Source organism: Mytilus edulis, chromosome 12 (genome assembly GCF_963676685.1).
Source record: "Mytilus edulis chromosome 12, xbMytEdul2.2, whole genome shotgun sequence".
In the NCBI taxonomy this organism is placed as follows: domain Eukaryota; kingdom Metazoa; phylum Mollusca; class Bivalvia; order Mytilida; family Mytilidae; genus Mytilus; species Mytilus edulis.
The window spans coordinates 26,572,338-26,597,100 of record NC_092355.1 but is presented as its reverse complement, the minus strand read 5'-3'; the positions used below and the strand labels follow the sequence as shown (position 1 = coordinate 26,597,100).

The 24,763-nt window shown below is 31.4% G+C and overlaps 1 protein-coding gene across 2 annotated transcripts; it reads left to right on the top strand.

Moving 5' to 3' along the window:
- Window positions 1–1,205: 1,205 nt before the first annotated feature.
- Window positions 1,206–23,478, top strand: LOC139498149 (uncharacterized). Of its 2 annotated transcripts, none has more exons than XM_071286481.1 (3): window positions 1,206–1,545; window positions 2,662–3,004; window positions 21,034–23,478. In XM_071286481.1, exons 2-3 carry the CDS (start codon window positions 2,674–2,676, stop codon window positions 23,007–23,009), a joined length of 2,307 nt encoding a protein of 768 aa, XP_071142582.1. In that variant the 5' UTR covers window positions 1,206–1,545; window positions 2,662–2,673; the 3' UTR covers window positions 23,010–23,478. The 2 variants fall into 2 exon arrangements, with proteins under 2 accessions (XP_071142582.1, XP_071142583.1); XM_071286482.1 differs by having other exon boundaries at window positions 1,219–1,505.
- The last annotated feature ends 1,285 nt before the right edge of the window (window positions 23,479–24,763 follow it).

Sequence of the window (24,763 nt, the reverse complement as noted above, 5' to 3'; positions counted from 1 at the left end):
TTACCTTATCTTGAACAACTTTATGAATTTTTGCTCCTTAACGCTTTTTAATTTTGTCTTCGCTGGACTGAATAACTATTTTTGTCTGCGCGTCACTGATGCGTCTTGTGTAGACGAAAAGCGCGTCTGGTGTATAAACTTATAATTCTTGTTCATTTGACTATTAACATCATATTCATTTCACGGACTTGTTTTGTAAACATAATTTGAATATATGATGATTTATATTAAGTTAAAACACAATCCGTTTAAATGAAAATACTTGCACCATGTTTACATGCTGTATTAGGAAATTACCTGTTTCGTGGGTAACGGGGCGCCTAAGTTTTTGCAAATACCTGACCCGTTTTAAATATGTGTATTATCAACAGAAAGATTGAGTTTCTCAATATTTTATTCTGGTATCGGATGAGTTGTTACATACTCTAAATATAAATGTATGATTGCGAAAAGCGACTACAGGACGGTTTAACGATATGCGCTTCAATTTGAAATAATCTGATATTAATAATTTTCAATTAAGAAGGTACTACGTAATTAATTTTCATTTCCTAAATGTGTCACAATCACAACTGGGATAAATAATAACCCTTAATAAAGAACACGAAGAACTGCTTCTTCTTTTAGACTCCTGCAGTATGAAATTCTGTTTGGTTTGACAATATGCTATTGAGAAAAAAGAGGATAAAAAAAGGTGAATATGAGTACTATCTTTGAATACAATATATATAAAAAACTAACGGAATAAAATAAAAATATGTGTGTTCGCAACCCATACAGGTTCCTATGTTATTATATTCATATGGACTGCTATTTGTCTTTCCGTCATTGACTTTTGCCTTTCGCATGTCCGTTGTTGGTTGTTAAAATGTGTTTGAAATCAACTTCTGTAATATTTACTTTTTATTTAAAATTAGTCAGCATTATTATGGAAGATTGCATTCAGATCTTTTTCGAGCATGTTCTATTTTTGATTATTTACATTTATTTATTCATTTCTTTTTCTAAACAATTGTATTTGAAGATATGTGTTAAAATTCTCCATTTAAAAACCTAGTGTAATATATTTGTTGACGTTTGTGTCAAGTCTTTTATATTAATAAAGTGTGTTAATTTTATGATAAAACATCTAAATATAGACGTTTACCATGTTTACCTAACGAATAGATTTAAATTACATCTAAGTTATAAATAAATGATATCATGACTAAGTAAATTGTGATATCGAAAGTGGAAATTCCTGCGGGAGTGTTAATTAACGTCCATTATATGTAGTATATATTTGTAGCTAGGACAAACTTTTATTCAGAAAATATTGATGCTTGAATGTAAATATTTGATATCGTAAAAACATCTTTAAAATTAATCAATACATATAACGGATTACAAAAATGTCGAGTTTTGTAATCTGTTTAAAACAACACAGATAAAACAGTATTTATGCATATGCATATAGAGACAGGTTGATTGTGATATTAGAAGTGGAAATTCTTGTTGGATTTGATGTAAGCGTCCCTTTTATTAAAAAAAACATTTGTAGCAAGGGTAAGTTTTTATTCATGAAAGATTTATGGCGGGCATGTTGATAATTTGCCACATACACAAATTCAATACAGTCATACATATATTATATATTTTGGATGACAAAGTTGTCTGATTTTTGTGAATAACAACAGAGAGATGGCAGTTTTTATTCAGGAATCTGCTTGGGAATATACATCTACAATTTGAATCAGACAAACTTCCTCATAACACCTGTAACGATGTGACGTATTCGATACCTAAACAGAACACTTAGGAATGTCAAGGGCTCACAGTGGGGAATTACTGACGTGAATTTGTCTATAATACATCGTTAATACAAAATCACGCAATTTTCACTTGAGATATTTATCATTGTTTTCAAAATGTTATTACATATTTAACATACTCGATAAAACTATTTTCACAACAAATTAGAAAATAAAATGCGGATCATATCAGGTTGGGTTTCTAAATATTTGAGTTGTTAAAATCATAGCCATAAACACACATACAAAGACAACACTAAATCTAAAACCTGTTGAAAAAAAATTCTTAACGGGAGAAAATTGTCAAGACAAAAAGCTGTATTTTAATGGATTTTCTCAAAAGATTTAGAAACAATAAACATGTAATGAATACAGATCATGCATTGTGAATGTTTAACAAATACCCATTAATTAAGACATGGTTAATCCATGATATACGGGTAAATCAGGTCTCAGACAGGGTATATACTGTGACATTCCAGGGTTACGGCTCATATCCCATTCGCCTTCAGCTTACAGAATATAAACGCTAAACTGGGATTGTCACAATATAGACCCTGTATGCGACCTCATTACCATAAAATATAGCATGAGTCCGAAGACAGGCAAGGGACGAATCAAATTTTGCTTACGCAAAAAAGCAGATTTATCATCGTTGTGCTGATATTTAAAATAATTATAAATATAATATGTTTGTTCAGCAGTGTATCGCCTTCATTGATGATCCAATGGCTGGATCTGTCGTAGATATGTTACTTGTTCAGATTTGTTTAAAATATATCATATATATATATATATACACGTTGTTTGTATTTCATTATTCAAGTAGTATGAAACTTTAGCAATATTGCGCAATATATTCAATTTATAGTTAACAGTCAACATGAATCGGAACTCAAAAAATGATGGAAAGGATGACGAGCAAAATGTTCGAGGATTGAGGAAAATAAGTTACTGGGAAAAATACGGCGTCAAACGTTTTCCTTATCCAGGAAGGCGCAGATTTACACCATCACTTTACCAGTCTGAAGACGTAGGAATCGCAATCTCAAATGACGTTTTCGGGCTAACAATCAGTCAGTTCGAACGAATGTATAAAGCTTGTTTAGACAGAAGAAAATCGCGAGAACAATATATAATGAATCTAAGATATTCGGACAAAACTTCGGATGAATATATGGAATACTTACAGGATAGTACAGATAACAATAAAGGTATTTACATATTCATATTGAAAAATACATAGAAAATCACAACGGAAGATATTTTACAAATTAAGAATATCCTTTAACCAAAGAGTAATATACTTAGTTTAAAATTGAAAAACATAAGTCAAAACAAAGTGGAAAACTTAATTAATTCATTCATTTGTTCATCCTGTAAAAAAAGATGTACCTAAATTTAGTGCTGCTAAATCTTGTCGTTGTCTGTAAACACGCAGTGCTGGCCACAGATCACAATTAATTCCTCTATCAGTTCTTTATAACGTTTAGTATCATTAAAAAAATTGCACCATGCACTTTTGTCAAATTTTTTGTATGTGAAATGTATAATACTAGCCCAAATATATATCCAAGATTCAGAAATATTGAAGCAATCACTTTTACAAATTTAGCAAAAACACATCCATACCCCTATTGTCAAGTCAAGAGATGTTCCGAAAACTGTAAATATTACCTTTTTGCACTTGGCCTAATCACTCATTCCATATCAACATACAACATCCAAAAATTTATTTCACCTCTCTTCTTTCATTTACACCCAAAAAATCAAAAAAATGAGTGAGGAAGGGAAAGAAAAAAATTAAGGAAAAATATACTCTAATTAAAAGGAGCTATATTCATGGACAACGAAAAGCGGGGTCATTAATTGTGGTCTTTGGCCTGTTGTGTTGCATGAACATTTTATGTCAATATCAGGTAGGATTTATGTGTCTGTATTTGATAAAAGAAAATATTTGTTTAAGAGACATCCAAATACACGATAGGAACATTCAAAGACCAAATAGTGTCATGTGATCTATTCGATTCAACTGTTTTGACTAGTAGTTGTTTGAAGAACTCGAATGCAGTAGCTGTTTTGTTTTTACCTTTAGTTTTATCTGAGCATGCACATTTTAAATTAAACGTACGATGTTTTTTCATGAGATGAACACAAAATTAAACGTTAAATTCAGAGATTCAATAAAAAATGACATTTTTAACAGAATTACATTTAACCTATAGAAAAACTCGTGGCAGGCCACACTGCATTATAATTTATCACTTGAATCAAAACCTTGATATTGTTATTTTTATTGAGGGGATAAGTATCACGGAAAATATAACTTCAAGGCAAATTCAAAAAGGGGAGGTCCATAAAAAACTGACTAAAAACCAAACGGTAACAATCAATGGGATAAGTAAAAAACGACTTCCGTATACCTGACTTTCTACTAGTATTTCCCGACAGAAATGGCGCGTTAGACCTGATTCAATAGCTAAAGAAACATCCCACTTATATTGCAGCTGTTCATTGTTCTGTTATATTGACAAAAGTGATTAATCAATCCAAATAGATATAATATACGCTTCATTGGATAAAATTCGACCTAATTAAAATGAATATTTATAGACATATATTAATGTATTTTATAAAGTTGAGATTTAAAAAGTACAAAGCAGACACAAGTACACACCTTCTATCTTTATTTCGTATTTGAAGGATCCAAAATCAATCAAAGTGTTAAAGTAAGGTGTCCATCGTCCAGAAAGTAGTCACTTTAACGAGCTTAGGTCAACTGATAACACACGGCTATTTTTTTGTTGGTAAATTATAGGAAAATCATTATATTTCAAAGTTTTGATTGTCGTCGAAAGTTCCCATGGTCACGATTTTCTTAATTTTGTGATTAGACAGGGTACCTCCTAAATCCCGTCTTGTACGGGATATCTTTCACATAACAAAATACAATAATTACGCTCTTTTTTGTGTGGTAAAAACAGTTTTTAAAATGTAGTTTATCAATTAAATATATGATATAACAAAAGCGGAAATTATTTAAATGATGTTGATATAATTATTTCAGCATTACAGTAAGAATAAAATGTTGCTCTGAAGTTACCACATTTTCATCGAAAGTAGAATTATTACTTTATCTTCATGATAATTTTTGCTCTGATTAAAGCAGTAAGGCGCAGTGCGCCATGCATGTGTGTGTGTGCCAAATTTCATTTGTGAAATAAAATTCGTTTAAAAAGTCTGAAGAAATAAGCTTTTAAAAACACATATTATGTAAACATTTTGGCATTGATAAAGAACGGATTATCTCATGAAATTATCATTGTGTTGCTTACACTATTAGGTCATTAACAAGGACAGTCATTATATATTTCAGTTTTGCTTGGTGTATGGTTGGTTTATTTGTTTTGAATAATTAGCTAACGTTGTAAATTCTTATTATCTACGGAAGAATAATATGTTTAGTGTCTGCTTTTAAATACTTTCATTTTTTTTATTGAATATATATTCTGTTATAATTGACAAAATCCCTCCTCAAAAGACAAAACAAATGTACCATCGATCTTTCTATAGATTATAGCTATATGTTTGATCGAGCAAATTTCTTAAGCAACTGACCTTCTGTGTCAACAGCATGGTATTTTTGTCGTTTGTTGTGACAAATTCTATTCTTATACCACAGCTTTCCTTAGCAAACATTTATATTCACTTTTGTACACATCTATATCATCATTTTTTCTGTTCATACCTGGCCAAGTTATTTACTTTCAGAATCCTCCTCTTCTCCCTCCATTCGAAATCAGATGGTCGTTCCCTCACTGTAAGCTTGCGGAAGGGAGTTATCAAATTATAGTCTGCATTAGAAATTAACGATCATAACCATTATTACCGTAATAACTAAGATTAAACTGGTACAGTAAGTTTTACTAACAGACCGAATGATGTCGAAATTCATAGAGAAAAGGATAACATTTACATACATTCTCTCCGCGATGTAGCCTTTGTTTGATGATGTGGTGTGAAGCTATCAACGACCAATCAATAAATAAATTATGTATATGCCTGTTCCAAATCAGGATCGAACCGGTATTGTAGTGGTCATGGTTGTTTCAAGTCTGTCAATTTGTTTGAGCAAATTCTTTTGTTATACATTATACCGCAATTTTTCTCAAGTTAATTATTTCAATGTTTATATATCCGGACCTTTCATAGCCGACCATACGATATGAATTGTTTCTTTGTTGAAAACCGAACACTTGCCAAAACTTCTTACTTCCACATCTCAAACCTCATACAGTATTTTAGCAGTCACTAAACCATAAAAATGAAGTCAAGAAAATAATTGTATGACAGACGGGAACTTCTTAACACAATGGATCTATGAACCAACTATTATAATCCGATTCCTCTACCCTCTGATGTATAAAGATATACAAATCGTTCACTGTCAGAATGTACAAATGTACGAAGTATACCTCGCATTTGAGACTTGCTTCGAATGCGATTTTAAACGGAACAATTGAAATTAGCTCTCGAACAAAACCCTGGTCGGTGGGCTTTTAAATCAACAAAAGACAATGCAATGTAAAAGCTACTTCAAGTTATTGCTTTTTTTTTATGTTATTTTAATCTAATAAAACTCTTATATATTGCAACTCGTGTACTCGTATATATATTTATCTTACCTCCTATACATTTTTAGGAATATGATTGGTTAAAAGCGTCCGCGTGCAAACCGTGTATATTTGATATTAGGTTAGTAGGGAGGCGGGGCTTATCTCATACACGGTTAGTAGTGGTGTTACGTCTCTTTATAAAAACAAAACGGTACTGAGAAAAAAAAACCAAAAGTTTCAACAGACGAAGAAATTGATGATTAAGATTGTAATAAATTCATAAAACTAATTTAAACCTAACAAGTTGTTATTGTTGGTATCTGTTTTTGCAGAATCAATGGACGTATATATAGTTTCTTTATGCTAACAGTATGACGAATTGCTCATTTTGATAGGCCACTAGTCTTAATTTCACACGTTAAGATAGTCGGTAAGATAAATTCGTTACATATTATGCTAGTGACTTAATACGGTATATATGGAATCAGTAAATTCCATATGGGGATTCGAGCTTCGCTCTCACCCCATATGGAATTTACTGACCCCATATATTCCGTATTAGGTCACTAGCACACTATGTAACTAATAATATAGGCACAGATGCAAATTATATTCGAGATCTATCTTTTAGATTGATGTTGTTACAACCCTCTTTTTGTGGAGAAACACTAGGTCATTTGTAGACTAATGTGTGCTTAAAAAATGTATAACATTGTAAGCTGGAGTGATTGACTCGTTTTGTTTTCATAACTTTGATGGACTCCCCCTTTTTACCGTTTGCAGTCTTTTTTGTTTATATAGAGTACATATATACTTATACCTGCTCATTCAATCAATTACATGCTAATATTACACCAGTTTTGGAACTAACTACAATTCTATGTGCTTCCACACTTGTCATAAAAAAAATAGCGTGTGTTCCAAAAAATAATTACGAACACCTTTGATCAAAAGAAGAAAAAATAACATTTTGGAAAGGGAACTTATAACTAAAAACTATCTCGAGAAAATAACATTTTGGAAAGGGAACTTATAACTAAAAACTATCTCGAGAGATCACTTCCATAGAATGTTATGAAAACATTCTGAATTTTGACATTTTAAGATCAAGGTGACTTTATTAAATAGATGAATGAAAGTTGTAAAAGTAAACACTATAAGTACAAATGTCAATCTCAATCTTGAACTGTATTTTGAAACATGAATATCAAATCATTCCTAAATATAGAGACTTTAGCTATTATCCTTTTTTATATTTTGCTATAAACGCGTATATGTAGGAGCGACAAGTTGTCTTAATGCGACGCTGCGTTGTCCTTGAAATTTAAACTTTGACCTTTGACCCAAATTTAAGATATTCGTGACCACTGTATACAACGACGACATCAGTATTTCGATCCGGCGTGTTGTCTTCTTTTCAATGTTGTTAAATACAGCCGTGTGTTATTCCGTTAACACAAATCTATGAAGTTTGTTGACTGGAACTCTACTCTTACACACGTACACTTGCATACGGTCGATATACTAATATGTCAATAAGTGGGACACAGCAGCCAACGCTGTTTAACCATTCATCAAAGACAAAACAATCAAACGATTAAAATATTTAAGGAAAAAACCACATGAATCGAACAAAACAGCCAGTTAAAAAATAATGAATGCTGTAGACTGTAAATTTGACAATTGTCAATGAGGTCACATCAAACGTTGTTATCGTTGTTAGTAATTCTCGTACATAGAATATACACTTCTCGAGTAAGTAAGCATTAGAAAAACATAGTTTTAGAGGTTAACAAATTAGAATCAACACTGTAAAAACCGAGTGTGCTAATTGCAACTCCGGTAAAAATGTAAAAAAAGAAAACGATGACGAGATGCAACACTAGGAGTCACGACAATTGTAAATAAAAAACCCTTAATACATGTACCAGGAAGATAAATAACAGAGAGACTAAAGTAAAATAGAAATATACACAATATATAACTGACGACATCTTGTATCATTTGTAAGTTAGACACTTAACACTTATCTAGTAAGTCTTACGACTTTTCTGTAATTGTTTTAAGAAATAGGACGAACATTTGTTTGCCAAAATCTTGGCTCAAAATTATCACAATCAGACACTGATGACGTTTTACAAAGTGTGTGTATCAGCTGACAGCTTTATATGATTACTTGCTGATTAAAAATATTGTATACTTATATATAGGAAGGTTGTATTTGATAGACAATATGAAAATGTAAAGCATGAATAAAAAATCATGAAACTAGTATTCACTATAATGGGACTTTGTTTAATGTGATAAATAGTATCATCTATATAACAAGTTTTGTATAACCGAGTGTTTTATTTTGTTGACAGTTTACTAAAGGAATTTTCTTTCAAGTGTTTGTGAGATTGAGCTCTTATGATATAAGAGAAGGTCTTGAAAGCATTTTAGTTCATTGATTGAACACTTCTGATATTAACTCCAATTTCATATAAGTATGCCCAATATTTTTATAAAACTAAAATGAAATTCAAAAGCAGAAAATAGTTAGTTTCAATTTGACTGTGAGGGTCGAAATACATAAATGCATGAGCCCTTTTAATTGAAAATGGAATTTAAAACCATATTTCATTTTTGGACAATTTTAATAAATGTTGTTTTCCATAAATATTATGATATATATGTATTCAAAATTTCCAAACAAATTATGACAATTAACCACTTATAACTTTATTGTTATTGCAATTAAGACAATAAAATTTTAATACCCAACCTCACCTTTTGTTCGTTAAAAAAAACGGAATTAGTGATTAACACCTGTAACAACATTTATGGATGTGTCAATTATGTCCTCACAGACAATAAAACTATACTTAATTGACTTTTTTCATTATTTGTCCAGGTTTTTTGTGAATTGGGCAGTTGGTTAAAATTTGTAGAAAAAAACAAAGTTATATCATCCACATAGAGAAAGGACAGTTGTCTATAGCTTTGTAATCAAATAACAAATGTTACACTGTACTTGGTTGTCTGAATTCTTTTGAATAAAATTAATAAATTATGGCTTTAAAAAAAATCACAAATATTAGCTTTTTCGTTAGGTTAAAAAGTTATAAGAAATTCTTTAATATTGCAATATGCAATGTAATCATAAGTAATTACAAATAATCATGATTACTTTAAAGAAAAGTAATCTTATGTAATCAATTACATTTGTAATAAGGTGTAATTGTAAAGTAAGCGATTACATTTTATAAGCAAAGTAATTGTAAATTTAATCAATTACATTTCAAAGCAATCGACCCCAACCTTGGAACATACTTGCACCCCGAATTTAGGTGAACAAGATTTTTCAGTTTTGGTTCATGCGTTCAAATAATTTTGATTGTACAATTCAGCATGAGCTAACAAATCTACTGAAATCTTTTTACGTACCAATATTTTGAATATAAGAAGGACATACTGGCACCTTACATTTATGCGAACAAACGTTTGTAGTTATGGTTATCCAATACTTCTGGCATTTGTATTATACACTGAATTCTGTAACGCAAACAATTGGTTAGGCATTGTGATAGTTTCTAATTCATGTGTAGGTGAGTTTTATTTGAAAGCATGGCAACCCACCATTACTAGGACATGTAAAAAGTATATATTTATTTTCAATTCATATCTTATAATGCTATGCTTTTCATTTGCTACTGGTTTATCCAAAGTTATAATAGTCATTCAGGAATTAAAAATATTAAGTAGGCAAATTTCTTATTCATTTGAGTCATGTTTTAAAATGACGAAAATCCATTGGAAATTCACTATTTATGTATCTATAAGAGGCGAATCTTAAATCCCCATGAGTCACATGCACTCCTTTGCCTCAATTTCTTTACGAATACGCTATATATATATATATATATATATGGTCGTGAGTGCAATAGGAAACTTTACAAAGAGATATCAAGAATATAAGAGGTATTTAAGAGCGTCTTGGCCGGGTTTCCTGTTAATCAGTATTCCGGCTTTTTATTCTTTTTTCTATATTATTTATAAACTTTATTCCTTATTCTACATATTAATAAACATCCTTTTCATTCTGTCTAGTTAACTCGGTCCTTCAATTTGTTAATGCATTTTGTGTAATGTAAGACCCTTATATTCTCTATTATCTTATCCTGTCATAACTTGTCTGGATATAGAGACAAGTAGTTTTCTTATGTTACATGACTGTATACAACCGTTTATAGCAAAATCTTTATATTTTTTGTTTTATCGCAGAAAAAAATGTATCCGGTATGTTTTTTTGTTGTAAAAGTTTAATTTATTCATTTGCTAATGAATGTTAGAAAAAGTTTTTTAAACGAAAGAGTCTTATAAGTCAGTTATGGCTGTATGCCGATATTTTAATTTCGATTTACATTTCTATTTGTATTTTAAGGCTTATATTATGATGTATGATACTGTCCTGTATTGAAATGTGAAACTATAATAAAATATTCTGTCAGTCTTTCGTATAACTTTTTTTTTTTATTACAAAAACAGTAAGCAATTTGTTGTTCATCATTTGTTAGATAAATAAAAAAAAATCGATCATGCACTAACAAGAATCGTTGCATGAAAATGTGTCCGTATGGCAACAGTCCCCGCTCGCGCTATAACGAATCCATAAAAAGTTTGCATATTTGAAAAAAGTTCTCTACATTATGAACAGGCTCACCAAGTTTCATTTTGGTGTGATCTCAAAAAAACTTAAGGAAAAAATATAACCTCTCACACGTTTTAATTGACATTTAATTAAAATATTACCACTGACATCGTGTTCCAAACTATAAGAAAAGAGGTAGTAAGGGTCGGGTTTATTTTAAGACGTCATTTTCATTTAATTTGTCGTGTTGTAACTGTTGGTAAATCGTGACACTTTCAGATTTATTTTATATAAAATTCAGAATGGAAATGGTATTCTGTTTGTAGAAAAAAATAAAAATGGGGAAGGTGTTAAGTTGAATAGGACCAGGACGGGTCCAGGTGAGGGCATAATAGGTGTACCCTCTTTGAAAAACCTATCGTAATCTGCTAATATTGTATCTAATATGACCAACCGGACAAAACAGACTCAATTACATTAACCCTTACTAATGTAAGGGAATGATATACTTTATTTCTAAACTTCATGACAATTCTCTTACATGTTTTGATGAGTGTCACGTCAAGTTCTTCTAAAAGAGCTGTATCATCCCTTATGATGTTCAAAAATGATTTGAGATGGACCATGAAGGAGGATCGTCTAAATGCTCTGCTGCTTTTTTAAGTTCACAGAGACATTAATCATGATAAAATAATTTTCGATTATACAATGCCGTAAAATCCAGGTAAAATGGTTCTAATGAATCCACTATAGACTAACCATGCATTGAAAATGAGAGTCCCGTCAGTATATATGTCTGTGTTAATTTTAGGTACGTTAATACCATGTACATGTATATTTTGTATAGGATTTTACTTTCCATCTGGATAGTCTTTTATAGCATCATATTGTTTCAATTTTCATTAGGTGAGTAACTAAGAAACATAGGCCTACATTTTGCCATACAGTTCAGGCACAACATGTATTAATGTACCTTAATGTACCTTAGACAGTGACAAGATTGCTTTAATTTAGTACTGTAGTAAAATGACATAAATTTTGCATACCCAATGATGTATCTCATTTTCAACACATGTATACATTAAATTCTACAATATTTAGAACGTAAATTTCAAAGATATACACAAATCTCAATAGTATCATCAAACAAAGATATATTAATAGCATTCAATACAATTTTGTAACGTAATAGGGGCATATGATGACTAGCCCTTAACTCAGCTCGTGGCAGTATTCTGATATCAATAATACATTATTCTCAATATAAAGTAACGTAACATCAAGAATCTCATTTTAAAATTCGAGATATCCTAAATATATCCTTTGGTTTTATGGAGAAATAGTTCATCATAATATGTGTTTTATAGACTCATTAATTCTTTAAATTATATTAATAAATTTACATTTATGTGCTTATAGTTATAATCGTCGTTTATAAACTATATACGTTATGTCTTTCAGCCCAAAATGAATTGACCGGTATATATAAACAAAAATATATTGCCTGATCCTCTCTCAACACGAAGTAAAACCCTCGTTGAAGTGGTCGTCAGTTCAAATGTCCTGGATGTAAAATTCATCAAATCCGCAACCATGTCCGATTGATATGTAAAACGATGATTCGTGCAAACGAGTTTCACATTCTCTGCACGGCTAAGATTCCTTATTATAACATTATTTGTGGTTTGTAATTGACCAAATTGTTGTCCTATCCAATATATGCCATCTTTAAAAAGAAATGCGTTTATACTTGCCGACATTCTTTTCCGAAACATACATTTTACACCTATCAAACATGAACCTGATAGAGCGCATGACAACTGTTGTAATTACATCGAAACTATGGATTCGTAATATTACGTTCATGTAATGATTTAAATAAATTATTGTTTTCCCAATTTCTAAGCCGTTATTTATTTTAATTTCTAACATGACGTCTTCAAACGGTTTGCGTACACACCCGTGGTAAACTATCAATATATTGCTTGGGCTGTATCGATCGTACTCCCGTGCATATGTTTTTATGCACGAGGTACCCGACGTCATAGAACGATGACGTAAGAATATAAGCATTTTACGGTAAATACACACTTTAACCAAAAAAAATCACAACAAACGATTCTAAAATGTGGTATAAGCCATTTTTTTTATACATGTAGGACACATAAGTAAATTATCATTTAAATTCATCCAAAACTATTAAAATACGTTATTGTAAATAATTCAAGCATATCTCTAATTCAGTTTGCTCCGTTCTTTTGCGCCAATTTAAAAGTGCGTTTTTTTTTTATTGGAATGGCAAATATTTGCCTCAACCTAGAGCGCTTCGATCTGAAAGAATTGCCGTATTTAACTTATTTGAATCAGAATAATAAATGGCGGCTTCAATATAACGTGATTTTACCACGGGTTGGCCCTATATGACAAATGTTTTACCATTCGCGATAGTGTTTTATATAGGTATATAGTAATGCAAAAAAAAAGTCTGTTAATAATATTTATTGTCAACTTCATAAAGTCCGTGTAAAACGAGAGTTATAAACGCTTTGTATGACAGACTTTAGAACTAGTATAAAATAAGCGTAGATAAACAAAAATGACAATATTCAATAAAAAGTTAGGAACATGCACGACGTATAGATCCAATATTTGGTCTTTTAGATGCAAATTAAAATAAACTCAAACGTACAGGTAGAAATGGTAAATCCACGCAGATTTTAGGAATTTTAAATTCATTTAGTTATGATTGAGGCAAAATAACATGAACACATGCAAGCATAGTTGATTCATCTCCGGTTTTCTGAAGAAGGGGCATATACAGTACTGGAATACTTATGAATTATATTGACAGTCATGTCTAAAAATAATGATACGTGTTATCGAATATGCTTATTAATACCATATTAGTGTCACTCATTTTTTTTTATACATAAATCAAATAAAACACGGTTCATTTAACAAAATCAGTTTTATGAAAATACGTGCATCATGTTAAAATAATGATTATGAATAGAGAATACAAAACAATTAAACGATATTCTCTTCAACCTTTAATCTGATATAATACATTTTTCAAGATTCAATTTAGACGTAATTCTTAATAATTTCTAAATGTGTCACCATCACGATATTGATAAAAAAAATACTGTTATTACTTTTAGACTGCTTCAGTATGAAAGACTGTATGGTTTTGAAGATATGCTATTTCGAGAAGAAAAAATCACGAAGGTGCATATGAGTGCTTTCTTTGAACACACGTTACAAAAACTCTATGGACTGGAATACAAGTATATCCGTACACAGCAGAATTCTCAAATTATTAGGGTTCCTATTTAAATTAATTGATATCGACTGTTATTTCTGTCATTTACGTTTCCCTATGCATTTCCTTGGTCCGGTTCTTAATGCGTTTGAAACCGACTTTTGCATATCTTTACTTTTCATTAAAACAAGTAAGCATTACAATAGACGAGTGCACTTAAATCTTTTTAGAGTATCTTTTTTTATTATTTGTATTTATTTATACATAGGTTTTCTAAAACGATTTTATTTGGAGAATATTTCATTATTATTCTTCATTTAAAAGGGTAATATGTACGTTGACGTGTATGTGTAGTCTCTCAAAGTAATACAGTATGTTGATGTTATGATCAAATATCTAAGTATATAGACTGGACTGTACCAAATGATAAAAATAGATTCAAATTACATGAAAGTTATAAATAAACGATAGCATGACTCGGTTAACATGGTTAATTGTGATCACGAAAGTTGAAATTCCTGTTTGGTTGAATGAAAGCGTACATTTTGTAAAACTACCATTTGTAGCAAAGGTAAGTTTTTATTCAACATAGATTAATTTCGGGAATGTTTATACTTTATATCGTGAACAAATCTAAAAAAAATATTACAAATAATATAAATTTGTCGAATGTTGGGGGATAACAACAAAAGGTGACTACAGGAAACTGCCGGCGAATATCCGACGTTTATTTCCCCAATATGATCCCTAAACACGTCATCATAACAGCTGTTTTAATTTTTTTTTATAGCAGGACTATTAATGTTATAAAAAAGATAACAAAGATTTCCAAAATTCGTTCACAAAGCAGCCGTCTTATATGATGCAATATGTTAACCTATGTTCAGATTAACACATCTGGGGATTCCGAAACATTTGAACTCAGCATTTGAATTATGTCGTTAGAATAGGGAAGAGATTCGATACACGACTATACTTAAATTCCACTCACCAATCTATTTTTGCATTTGCATTGAGTTAATTTGATGATAATTTACCAACTTCAGTGATTGTATAGTATAAAAGAGTCTGTATTCTAAAACTAAATCCGAATGAGACACGCCATCCATGGTTGCCATGCAATGCACCACACCACAATGAACAATACACTTCCTTTGATTTATTGTAAGAAAGAATAATTTTTTTAAGTGTTTGTTTTCAATACTTTAAACATTGAATTGAATATATATTCTGCTAGAATTGTAGTATTATAACCAAATCGGTCAGTTTCGACTCCCATCCGAAGTATAGCAAGTCTATGTTATGGTACTGCATTCTTTTTACCAAAATACCCCCTTCTTGTGAAAAACATGTTGTACCGATCCTTCTATAAATTATAGAACAGCAGAAACAACTACAATAATTCAAAAGCTATATGTTTGATCGAGCAAATTTCTAAAGCCATGGAATTATCTGTGTCAAGATACAATGTATCAGCAGGACAGTTATTTTCTTCCGTTTCACACATTTTATTCTTATTTCACGCTTTTCCTGAACAAAATATTTATTTTCACTTTTGTACACATCTATTTTCTTAAATATCATTCATTTCATGTTACTGACTGTTCATTGCCATCAAGTCTTTTGCTAAGTCAGTGATTTGCAGTTCATATCAGGCCAAGTTATTTACTTTAAGAATCCTCCTCTTCTACCTCATCTCTAACTCCAATGGTCGTTCCCTCACTGTAAGCTTGCGGAAGGGAGTTATCAAATTATAGTCTTTCTTAGAAATTTACGATCATAACCATTATTACCGTAATAACTAAAATTAAACAGGTACAGCAAGTTTTACTAACTGACCGAATGATGTGGAAATTCTAAGAGAAAAGGTTAACATGTACCCACAGTTTATCCGCGATGTACCCTTTGTTTGATGATGTGGCGTTAAGCTATCAGCGATAAATGAATAACTAAATTCTGTATATGCCTGTTCCAAATCAGAATCGAACAGGTATTTGAGTGGTTATGGTTGATTCAAGTCTGTCAATTTGTTTGAGCAAATTCGTTTGTTATACATAATACCGTTCTTTTTCTCAAATGAATTATTTCAATGTTTGTATATTCGGACCTTTCATAACAGATCATACGATTTGAATTGTTTCATTGTTGAAGAACGAACACTTGCCAAAACTGCTTACTTCCACATCTTCTGATATTAATTTAAAAGTACTACCTGAAATTAACAGTATAATTTTCCCATGCAAACGAAGTAAGGACAGATGAAATCAACCGCAAAAGCATGTACACTTTGCTTCCATCACATAGACAAAATATAATTGACCCACTACTCATAGTATCTGACATCACGACTTGATCACTAAGACGTAACCTTGTTCAATGATCAATGAAATGAGGTTAATGTCAGGTTAACCACGTTTATTTTTTATGACCGACATGTTGACCTTGCACGGATACTATATACTACTACCCAAACATAGCTATCATAGAATTCACGATTAAAGAGATGCGAAGGATATCAAAATGACATTCAAACTCACAGGTGAGACATTTACATAACGAAAAAATACGTATACAGTATTTAAGAAGTCACTAATCAATGAACATGAAGTCAAGGAAAATAATTATATGACAGACGAGAACCTTTTATCACAATGAATATGTAACCAAAAAATTATAATCCGATTCCTCTACCCTCGGATATATAAAGATATACAAATAGTTTACGGTGTTGCTGCCTTCACTATCAGAATATACAAAAATATATACCTCACATCTGAGATTTGCTTCGAATGTGATTTAAAAATGAACAACTGAAATACAAAAAAAGTAAGCTTGCGAACAAAATCCTGGTCGGTAAGTTTTTAATTTAACAGAAGTCAATGAAACGTAATGGCTAATGCAAGTTTATGCAATTATTTTGTGTTATTTCAATCTGATAATACTCTGATATATGTTAACTTGCGTACTCGTGTATATAAGCTCAGATGTTGATAACGTAATCCCATATCTATATTTCAGATTAATGTTGTTACAACCCTTTTTTTGTGGATATTCTTCAGGTCATTGTACACCAGTTTTGAGAATAACTACTATTATATGTGTTTCCACACTTGCCAAAAGAAAACTGGATTGTGTTAAAATAAATTATTTCGAACACATTTTAGCATAAGACGTTAAGAATACATTTTGGAAAACGAACTTATGAATGTTAATAGCTAAAAAAATATTTCAAGTGATGACTTAAATTGAAAGTTATGAGAAAAAAAAATCTTGGTCAAGGTGGCTTTATTTAACGGGTGAATGCAAATTGTAAATGAGCACCCTATCGAACTGTGCTTGGCAACAAAAATATCAAATTAGTCCTTAATATAGAAACTTTAGTTATGATCCTTTTTTTTTTTTAGTTTGCTATAAACGCGAATATGTAAGAGCAGTTATACTAACGCGAAGCTCCGTTTCCCTAGAACTTTACCATTAGAAAAACATGATTTTAACGGTAAACAAACTAAAAACAACACTGTAAAATCCGGTTGTGCTAATTGCATCTTTGGTAACGATGTACAAAATACTGATGACGAGATGCAACACTAGCGAATCACGACAAATTGTAAAATATAAAAAAAAAAACAAACATAATACAATGCAGATAAATAGCAGGGAGAAATGGAAATATACACAATATATAACTGACGACATCTTGTATCCTTTGTAAGTTAGACACTTAACATCTATCTATACACATGGAAAAAAGTATTGCAACACCAAATTGAAATTCAAATAAAAAAAACACTCTTTATTTTTTTGTGATATAATTTGTTGAAATATAACTAGTTAAACATTATCTAAATATCACCTGAGTTTAATCAATAAATATTTACCCGATAAGTTCTTATCTTCACATGCAGCTATACTGTACTCGTAAACAATAAAACAGATGTTTTTATTCTCATTGTTTTCAACACTTTAAATAACCATGTTTATAAAGTTATGTGATTGACAACTTGTAATTGATCATCCACAACTCATAACTGCAGCAAGATGGCTGATAATCAGCATGCGAGAAGCAGGTATGTCGCTGTGACAATTGCACGTATTGTCGGTCATCACCATTCCACTATAAGTCGTTTTGAGAATAAAAATAAGGCAACAAACGACGTTAAAGACCTTCCGAGATCAGGAAGACACCCTATAACATCTGCTAGGGGAAATCAAGCATAATGAAGGAAACCCATTGCAAACAGTACAATCCTAAAAAAAAAAGTGATTACCATACAGGAACTTTTAACTGTTCGAGATCGGCTCATCGCTACTAGTTATAGTGCGATAAGACCATTTCGGGGACCTTTGCCTACGAACAGACACACAGTTGCCCGTATCAAATATAGTGTACAGCTCGCCAAAGTTGGAAATAAGCATCGTCGAGGAACATCCATTGTTCCAATGGAATTCGATTTATCGTCCTTGGCCCGATCATAGCCCGAATTTGAACCATATCGAGCATATATGGGACACTATTGGACGTAAAGTGCACGAAAGGACACCCCAGTTCAAACACATCATGAAATAAACAATACCTTTCGTCAGGAATGGTTGCTGCTACCTTAGCAACAAATTAGTCGACTTATGGCAGGAATCAGAATGAAGGCTGCGCACAAAGTACTAATTCTTTGGCATATAACGATCAACCATGAAAAAAAATCAAGGTGTTGCAATACTTTTTTCCATGTGTATAGTTAGTCTTAGTACGTTCCTGTGATTGTTTAAGAAAAAAGGACGAGAAGAATTTTACCAAAATCATGGCTCATATTTGTTATAACCAGACATCGATTACTTTTTACAGAGTGCAAGTACCAGCTGACAGCTCTTGACATTATACATGTTATAGGAGTCGATACATATATATTCAAGTCTGGAATGAATTAAGTTTATTGGTTCTAAGTTAAGGATACGTTATAATTTCTATCATGGTTTCATTTGTAAAATATGCAAGTGCTTATATGACCGCTCTGGTAAATTTATGATACATGTATACAAATGATGCAAAGGCAGCTATATGTTTGATTTCTTATATCTATACATTGTAGTTCAGGGAAATATATTAAGTCGACCCAGTCAGAAATGTTTGGATTGTTATTGAAAAAAACGTCATCCGTTCATCTTGTTTTAAAAGTGTATAAACATGTCAAAATACTGCCCAGGAGAATTGCACAATTTGTTCCGATAGAAATATCGGCAACCGGTCTCCAATCTCAGCAAATATGTTGTCAAGAAGACACTCCTGCATATCGATCTCCATTTCTTCGGTAAAATATGTTTCATTTTCGAGATAATTTAAAAAAAATTGTGCACAATTATATCCCAAAACAAAACAATTATAGCGTAAATTACCATTTGATGGTAGGAAAGATCTGTGTATATATACACAACTTTGTGGAATTTTGGATCATCAATGCTCTTCAAATTTGTACTTGTTTGGCTTTACAACTGTTTTGAGATGAGTCTTGTGTAGACGACACGCGTGTCTGGCGTACTAAATTATAATTCTGGTACTTTTGAAAACTTTATCGTTCAAACATACATTCATGTCTACTTGAGTGGGCTGCGTTTGTCATATATTAACAACTGCATGATTATAAGGTAACTTGGCACGTGATATGCAGAGAGTATGTGTTTAAACCGGGAATATGCAAATGCAAATACCTTGGGTTTGCTTCTATTAAGTTGTCTTTATATATTTTTAACATTAGTTTGATTCCTTAGGCAATGAACGTAATATTATCAAAATGATGGAATTATGGTATTGACAAAATATGGAATCTGATGTACAGTATAGTTGTCGTTTGTTTATGTGATTTATTCGTGTTTCTCGTTTCTCTTTTTTTTCTATATAGATTAGACCGTTGGTTTTCCCGTTTGTATGGTTTTACGCGTCTAGTAATTTTGGTGCAATTTATAGCTTGTTGTTCGGTGTGAGACAAGGCTCCAAGTTGAAGGCCGTACATTGACCTATAATGGTTTACTTTTATAAATTGTTATTTGGATGGAGAGTTGTTTCATTGGCACTCTTACCACATCTTCCTATATCTATTAGTTTGATTGATTATATTGCAGAGAAAGTTGTAAATTCAATGAGCACAAATAATCAACTTCAACTTCACGTTCTTTTTCTTATAAAAGGCAGAACTAATTAGAAAATTTTTAGAGATTAAAAAGACAATTCATTACTTACACCTCATATATAAATTTCAACATGATAGATATCAAGGATACAATATAAAGCAACAATTTGTTGCATATCGTAATATTTCCCTCGCTATTGACACCCAAGGACGGCATTTAACTAGAGTCATTTACAGATGTAACATGTTTTCGTGGTCATAGATATAAAGATGCAAGTATCGTCGTACGAATTGCAATGTCATCGATATGATCTTTTCACAACTGTGACATTTTGATGGACTGTGATTGCGCATGTTTGGTTTTCCGTTCCTTCGATTTCTTCAATTTTAGTTTGTTACCTTTATTTGTCCTTTTCGATTTATGAACAGTTATTATCAGTGATTAAATATATTCATAGCTTACGATTCATGATACTATAACCCCACTATGTCTAACTCACTATTGATGGTCTAATATAAAAGATCGTTTGAAATAATCAGCAGTGAACACAAATGTATGTATGTAAATGCCATGTCAATTTTTAGTTGAATAATTGAAAAAGAATATGTTTTATAGATGACATGTCCTGGACGGCAAAGAATTTGAAGGAACGAAACTTATACGAACACTTAGTGAATGAAGCTGGTACGGAAATAGACATACGTAACAGACAAAAACTATTTATGACAAATGATATGATACACAATGCAATTTTGCGACAATCAGTTTTAAAAATAACAAAAATATCGAGTGGAAGTTTAGCAGAAGGAATTGATTTACCAGGTAGTGACATAGATGTTATGTACGTCATCGAAGAAGCAGACGCAATACGGGACGTAAGGAATATCAAACACTCAGTACAACAGACAACATTGCTTATGGAGAATGATAATGATCACCCTGGTTTTACTAGAGTCCGATTAATAGCAGGAGGTGATGGAGAATCTTTTTTCATACAACCCGAGTGCTTTGAAAGTACAATACAAGGTTTATATTTGGCAGTCAACTCATTTGTTAATAATATAAATAAGAAAATCCCAAATGTGAAGCTCTCATCTCACGGCCCCTGTTTATCAGATTACGATCAAAGCGTGGATATTGCATTTTGTCTACGAAGTAAATACCTACCTTACAATGCATTACCCTGGGCATCGCGTCACCGATTGCAATGGCCGCCTAATTCCGTAATTGATAAGATCAAAAATAACGGATGTTTGTTAGTACCTATTGGACCAAGCACTTTGCCATATTGTAATATATTATGGAGATTATCTTTCTCTGTGGCAGAAAAGCAACTTGTACATTCGTTTAACTTCACTCAACTGTTATGTTACTGTCTCCTTAAACTAACATTAAAGCATATTATTAACACTAACAAACATGCCGAAGGTTTGTTGTGTTCTTACTTTCTGAAGACAGCTTTATTCTGGGTCTCAGAAGAAGTTGATATTGACACATTTCAAGTATCTAAATTATATTCTTGTTTTTGTCGCTGTCTAAGTAAAATAATATTTTGGGTAAATAACTGTTATTGTCCGAACTATTTTATTCCTGAGCATAATATGTTCCTAGGAAAGATCAATAAAGAAAACAATAAAATGCTAATTAATGCATTGTATAAAATAAAGTGTGACGGAATTGATCGATTGATACATAGTGTATTTCTATGCGAAAATGGACATCATCGTTTATTAAGTACACAGCGTGAAACTTCATTTATTATGTTAGACTTACTATTTTACAGGATATCTGATGCAGATATTGGTGAAATGAATGACATATCTGTATGTTTGAAATTACTTGTATTTATTGAGGATTTACTTAAGTCGAAAACGTATTCATTTATTGTTGATGTATGCAAATATCATCATGCCCAAATGAGTCAATATACAGCACAATTACTACCAGCACCAGCAGTAACGACTGAAAGGTACAAAACACACAAACGTTATCATAGATATTTACAGAACGGTATTAAGACAGATGCTGTATCGGGATGGGTGTTATACGCGTCGTTTTATTATGTAACAGGACAGTTCAATGTTACACTGAGACTCACGGATTATATTCTTTCAAGATGTTCAACTGATATGGTACCAATGTTCAGTCAAAATTACCAAGACAGACATATCAAGTATTATATTAATCGTGTACATTCCACAATAACACTTTGTGACAAGATGAAAATGGCAGTTGTTAGCGATGTTTGCTACATAAAGCAGTCCTCGCTAATTCCAAACGAACTACAGCTGGAGGTAAATGACTATAACTTATTAATACCCCCTACTGTTATGTCTCACTGTCTTAGGTTTCTCTGCTATTATCATGTAGGTGATACTAATAAAAGACAACAGTCTTTAAGTGATTTAGAATCAACAGTGAGTTTCATATCTACCACTACCTTATCTAATTCAATAACAATACTTGGAATATGCTTTGAATTATCCGGTGATAAGAACACAGCCTATCAGTGTTATGAGGAAGCTTTAAAATCTTATGGTCATATATGTTCTACAGCAGAGGCAAGGAAATTACAGCTTTTAATAGATTAAGTATAAGCATTAAGCATCAACATTAATTGAAGAATGTAAACAAATTTCAGTCAATTAAGTTACAGACTATATGTGTATTCATTGGATGCATCAAGTATGAATCTAAATGACAAAACCAAATTACCGAAGACCTAAATAACTACTTACATCACTTATCATTAATACAAAAATGATTTCAGCTTTACGTAGATTTAACTACTAGTAAAGCTACATTTATTTTTTGGGAACACTTGTGTACAGTGCCTTTATAAACAGTTTGATAAATTTGTATATATTATGAAAATGCTTTATTATGTACAAATGATGTATTGTTAAAAAACAAATTATTCATATGTGAATAGGTATTGTGTAGCTGTTAACAGAACAAATACATGGAGAGTTCCTGAATGATCCATATCTTCAGGTTGTACGACCATGTTATAAATATTATGTAAAAATATATATACAAATTAAAGTTTTATGCTCAACACGCACGTTTTGTTAACAAATAATTCCGTAGTGATACCGAAAAAAAAGCAAAAACCAAGAAAAAATATACGAAGACAATGAGCATTAAAGACCCATTATTTTTAATTTTGTTTGCCAAATACAGCTAAGGTTACTTGTTACCTGAGGCAGTACATCCTTAGTATTCCGACAAATTTAAAATTTCGAAATGCTTAAATATAATTATAACCATATCAATGACAATTCATGCCTAACAAAGAGCTGACTAATGCTCAGATTTGCTGATTTTTACATTTGTATTAAACAAAAAGAGGGGATGAAAGATTGACGTGATGGTACCCTTCTTTAAAAAGACCAGGGCGTTCCTTAATACATACTTACCTACCGATAAGTATATATGATTTTTTTTTAATCTTGAGTTCTGTAAAAATGCTAAATATACTTCCGAAATTTACACAAAAGGAACTTACTTTAACTAATTTTAATATAAACAGCAGTAGTTGTCCCCTTATCGATTCAGACTTTACAATTTCTAAAGGGAACTCCAGACTAAATCTTACGACACAAAAGACGATTTTTCATTCCCTTTTGTTAATGTTCCCTTTTTAGACGAATGTTGTTCTTTTAGTTTCATCATACGGTGTTTATGTATTCAAAATCTTCCGCTATAACTGTTTGTGTAGCGATATCATAGATTTTTACGAATGTAATCAATGCATCACTGGAAAATTATTTCGTTAGCATAAAATACAATGTATTTTCATAGATACAATAATTGATAAGTGACGTTGGCTGTTCATGTAGAAAACTTAACAAAAACGGGTAATCACATCCTAAATTGTACGGTAGTATTGTGCGAAAAGCGCAGAAATAATTCTGTAAACTCATCAAACAGTTTTCATTTTTTTGTTAATTTGCATTTCCTCTGTTGGACATTTTCGAATCGACATTTACATCACAAACATGTTTTGTTTTATTTAATGAATATAGACCATTATTTGTACGTCTAAACATATACATACAGAAAAAAAATGTTGAACTCATGATGACGCGGAAATCATGTTGTTGTACTAAATATAAAACTTTCAGGTAAATTTTTCTTTCAAAAAAGCTTAGAACTATTAAGAATGTTGATGCTTGATTTCGGTTGTTCGCATATTCTTGTTAAGCTTTGTATTTTAGATTTTTGTGCTAAATATTTTAGTTGCCAGTCTATTCACGTCGTTTCATCGAACGGTTTTACCACAAATAACCCTTTTAAAAAGTAAAAAAGGACAATATTTTTAAAACATTATCATTATATTTGA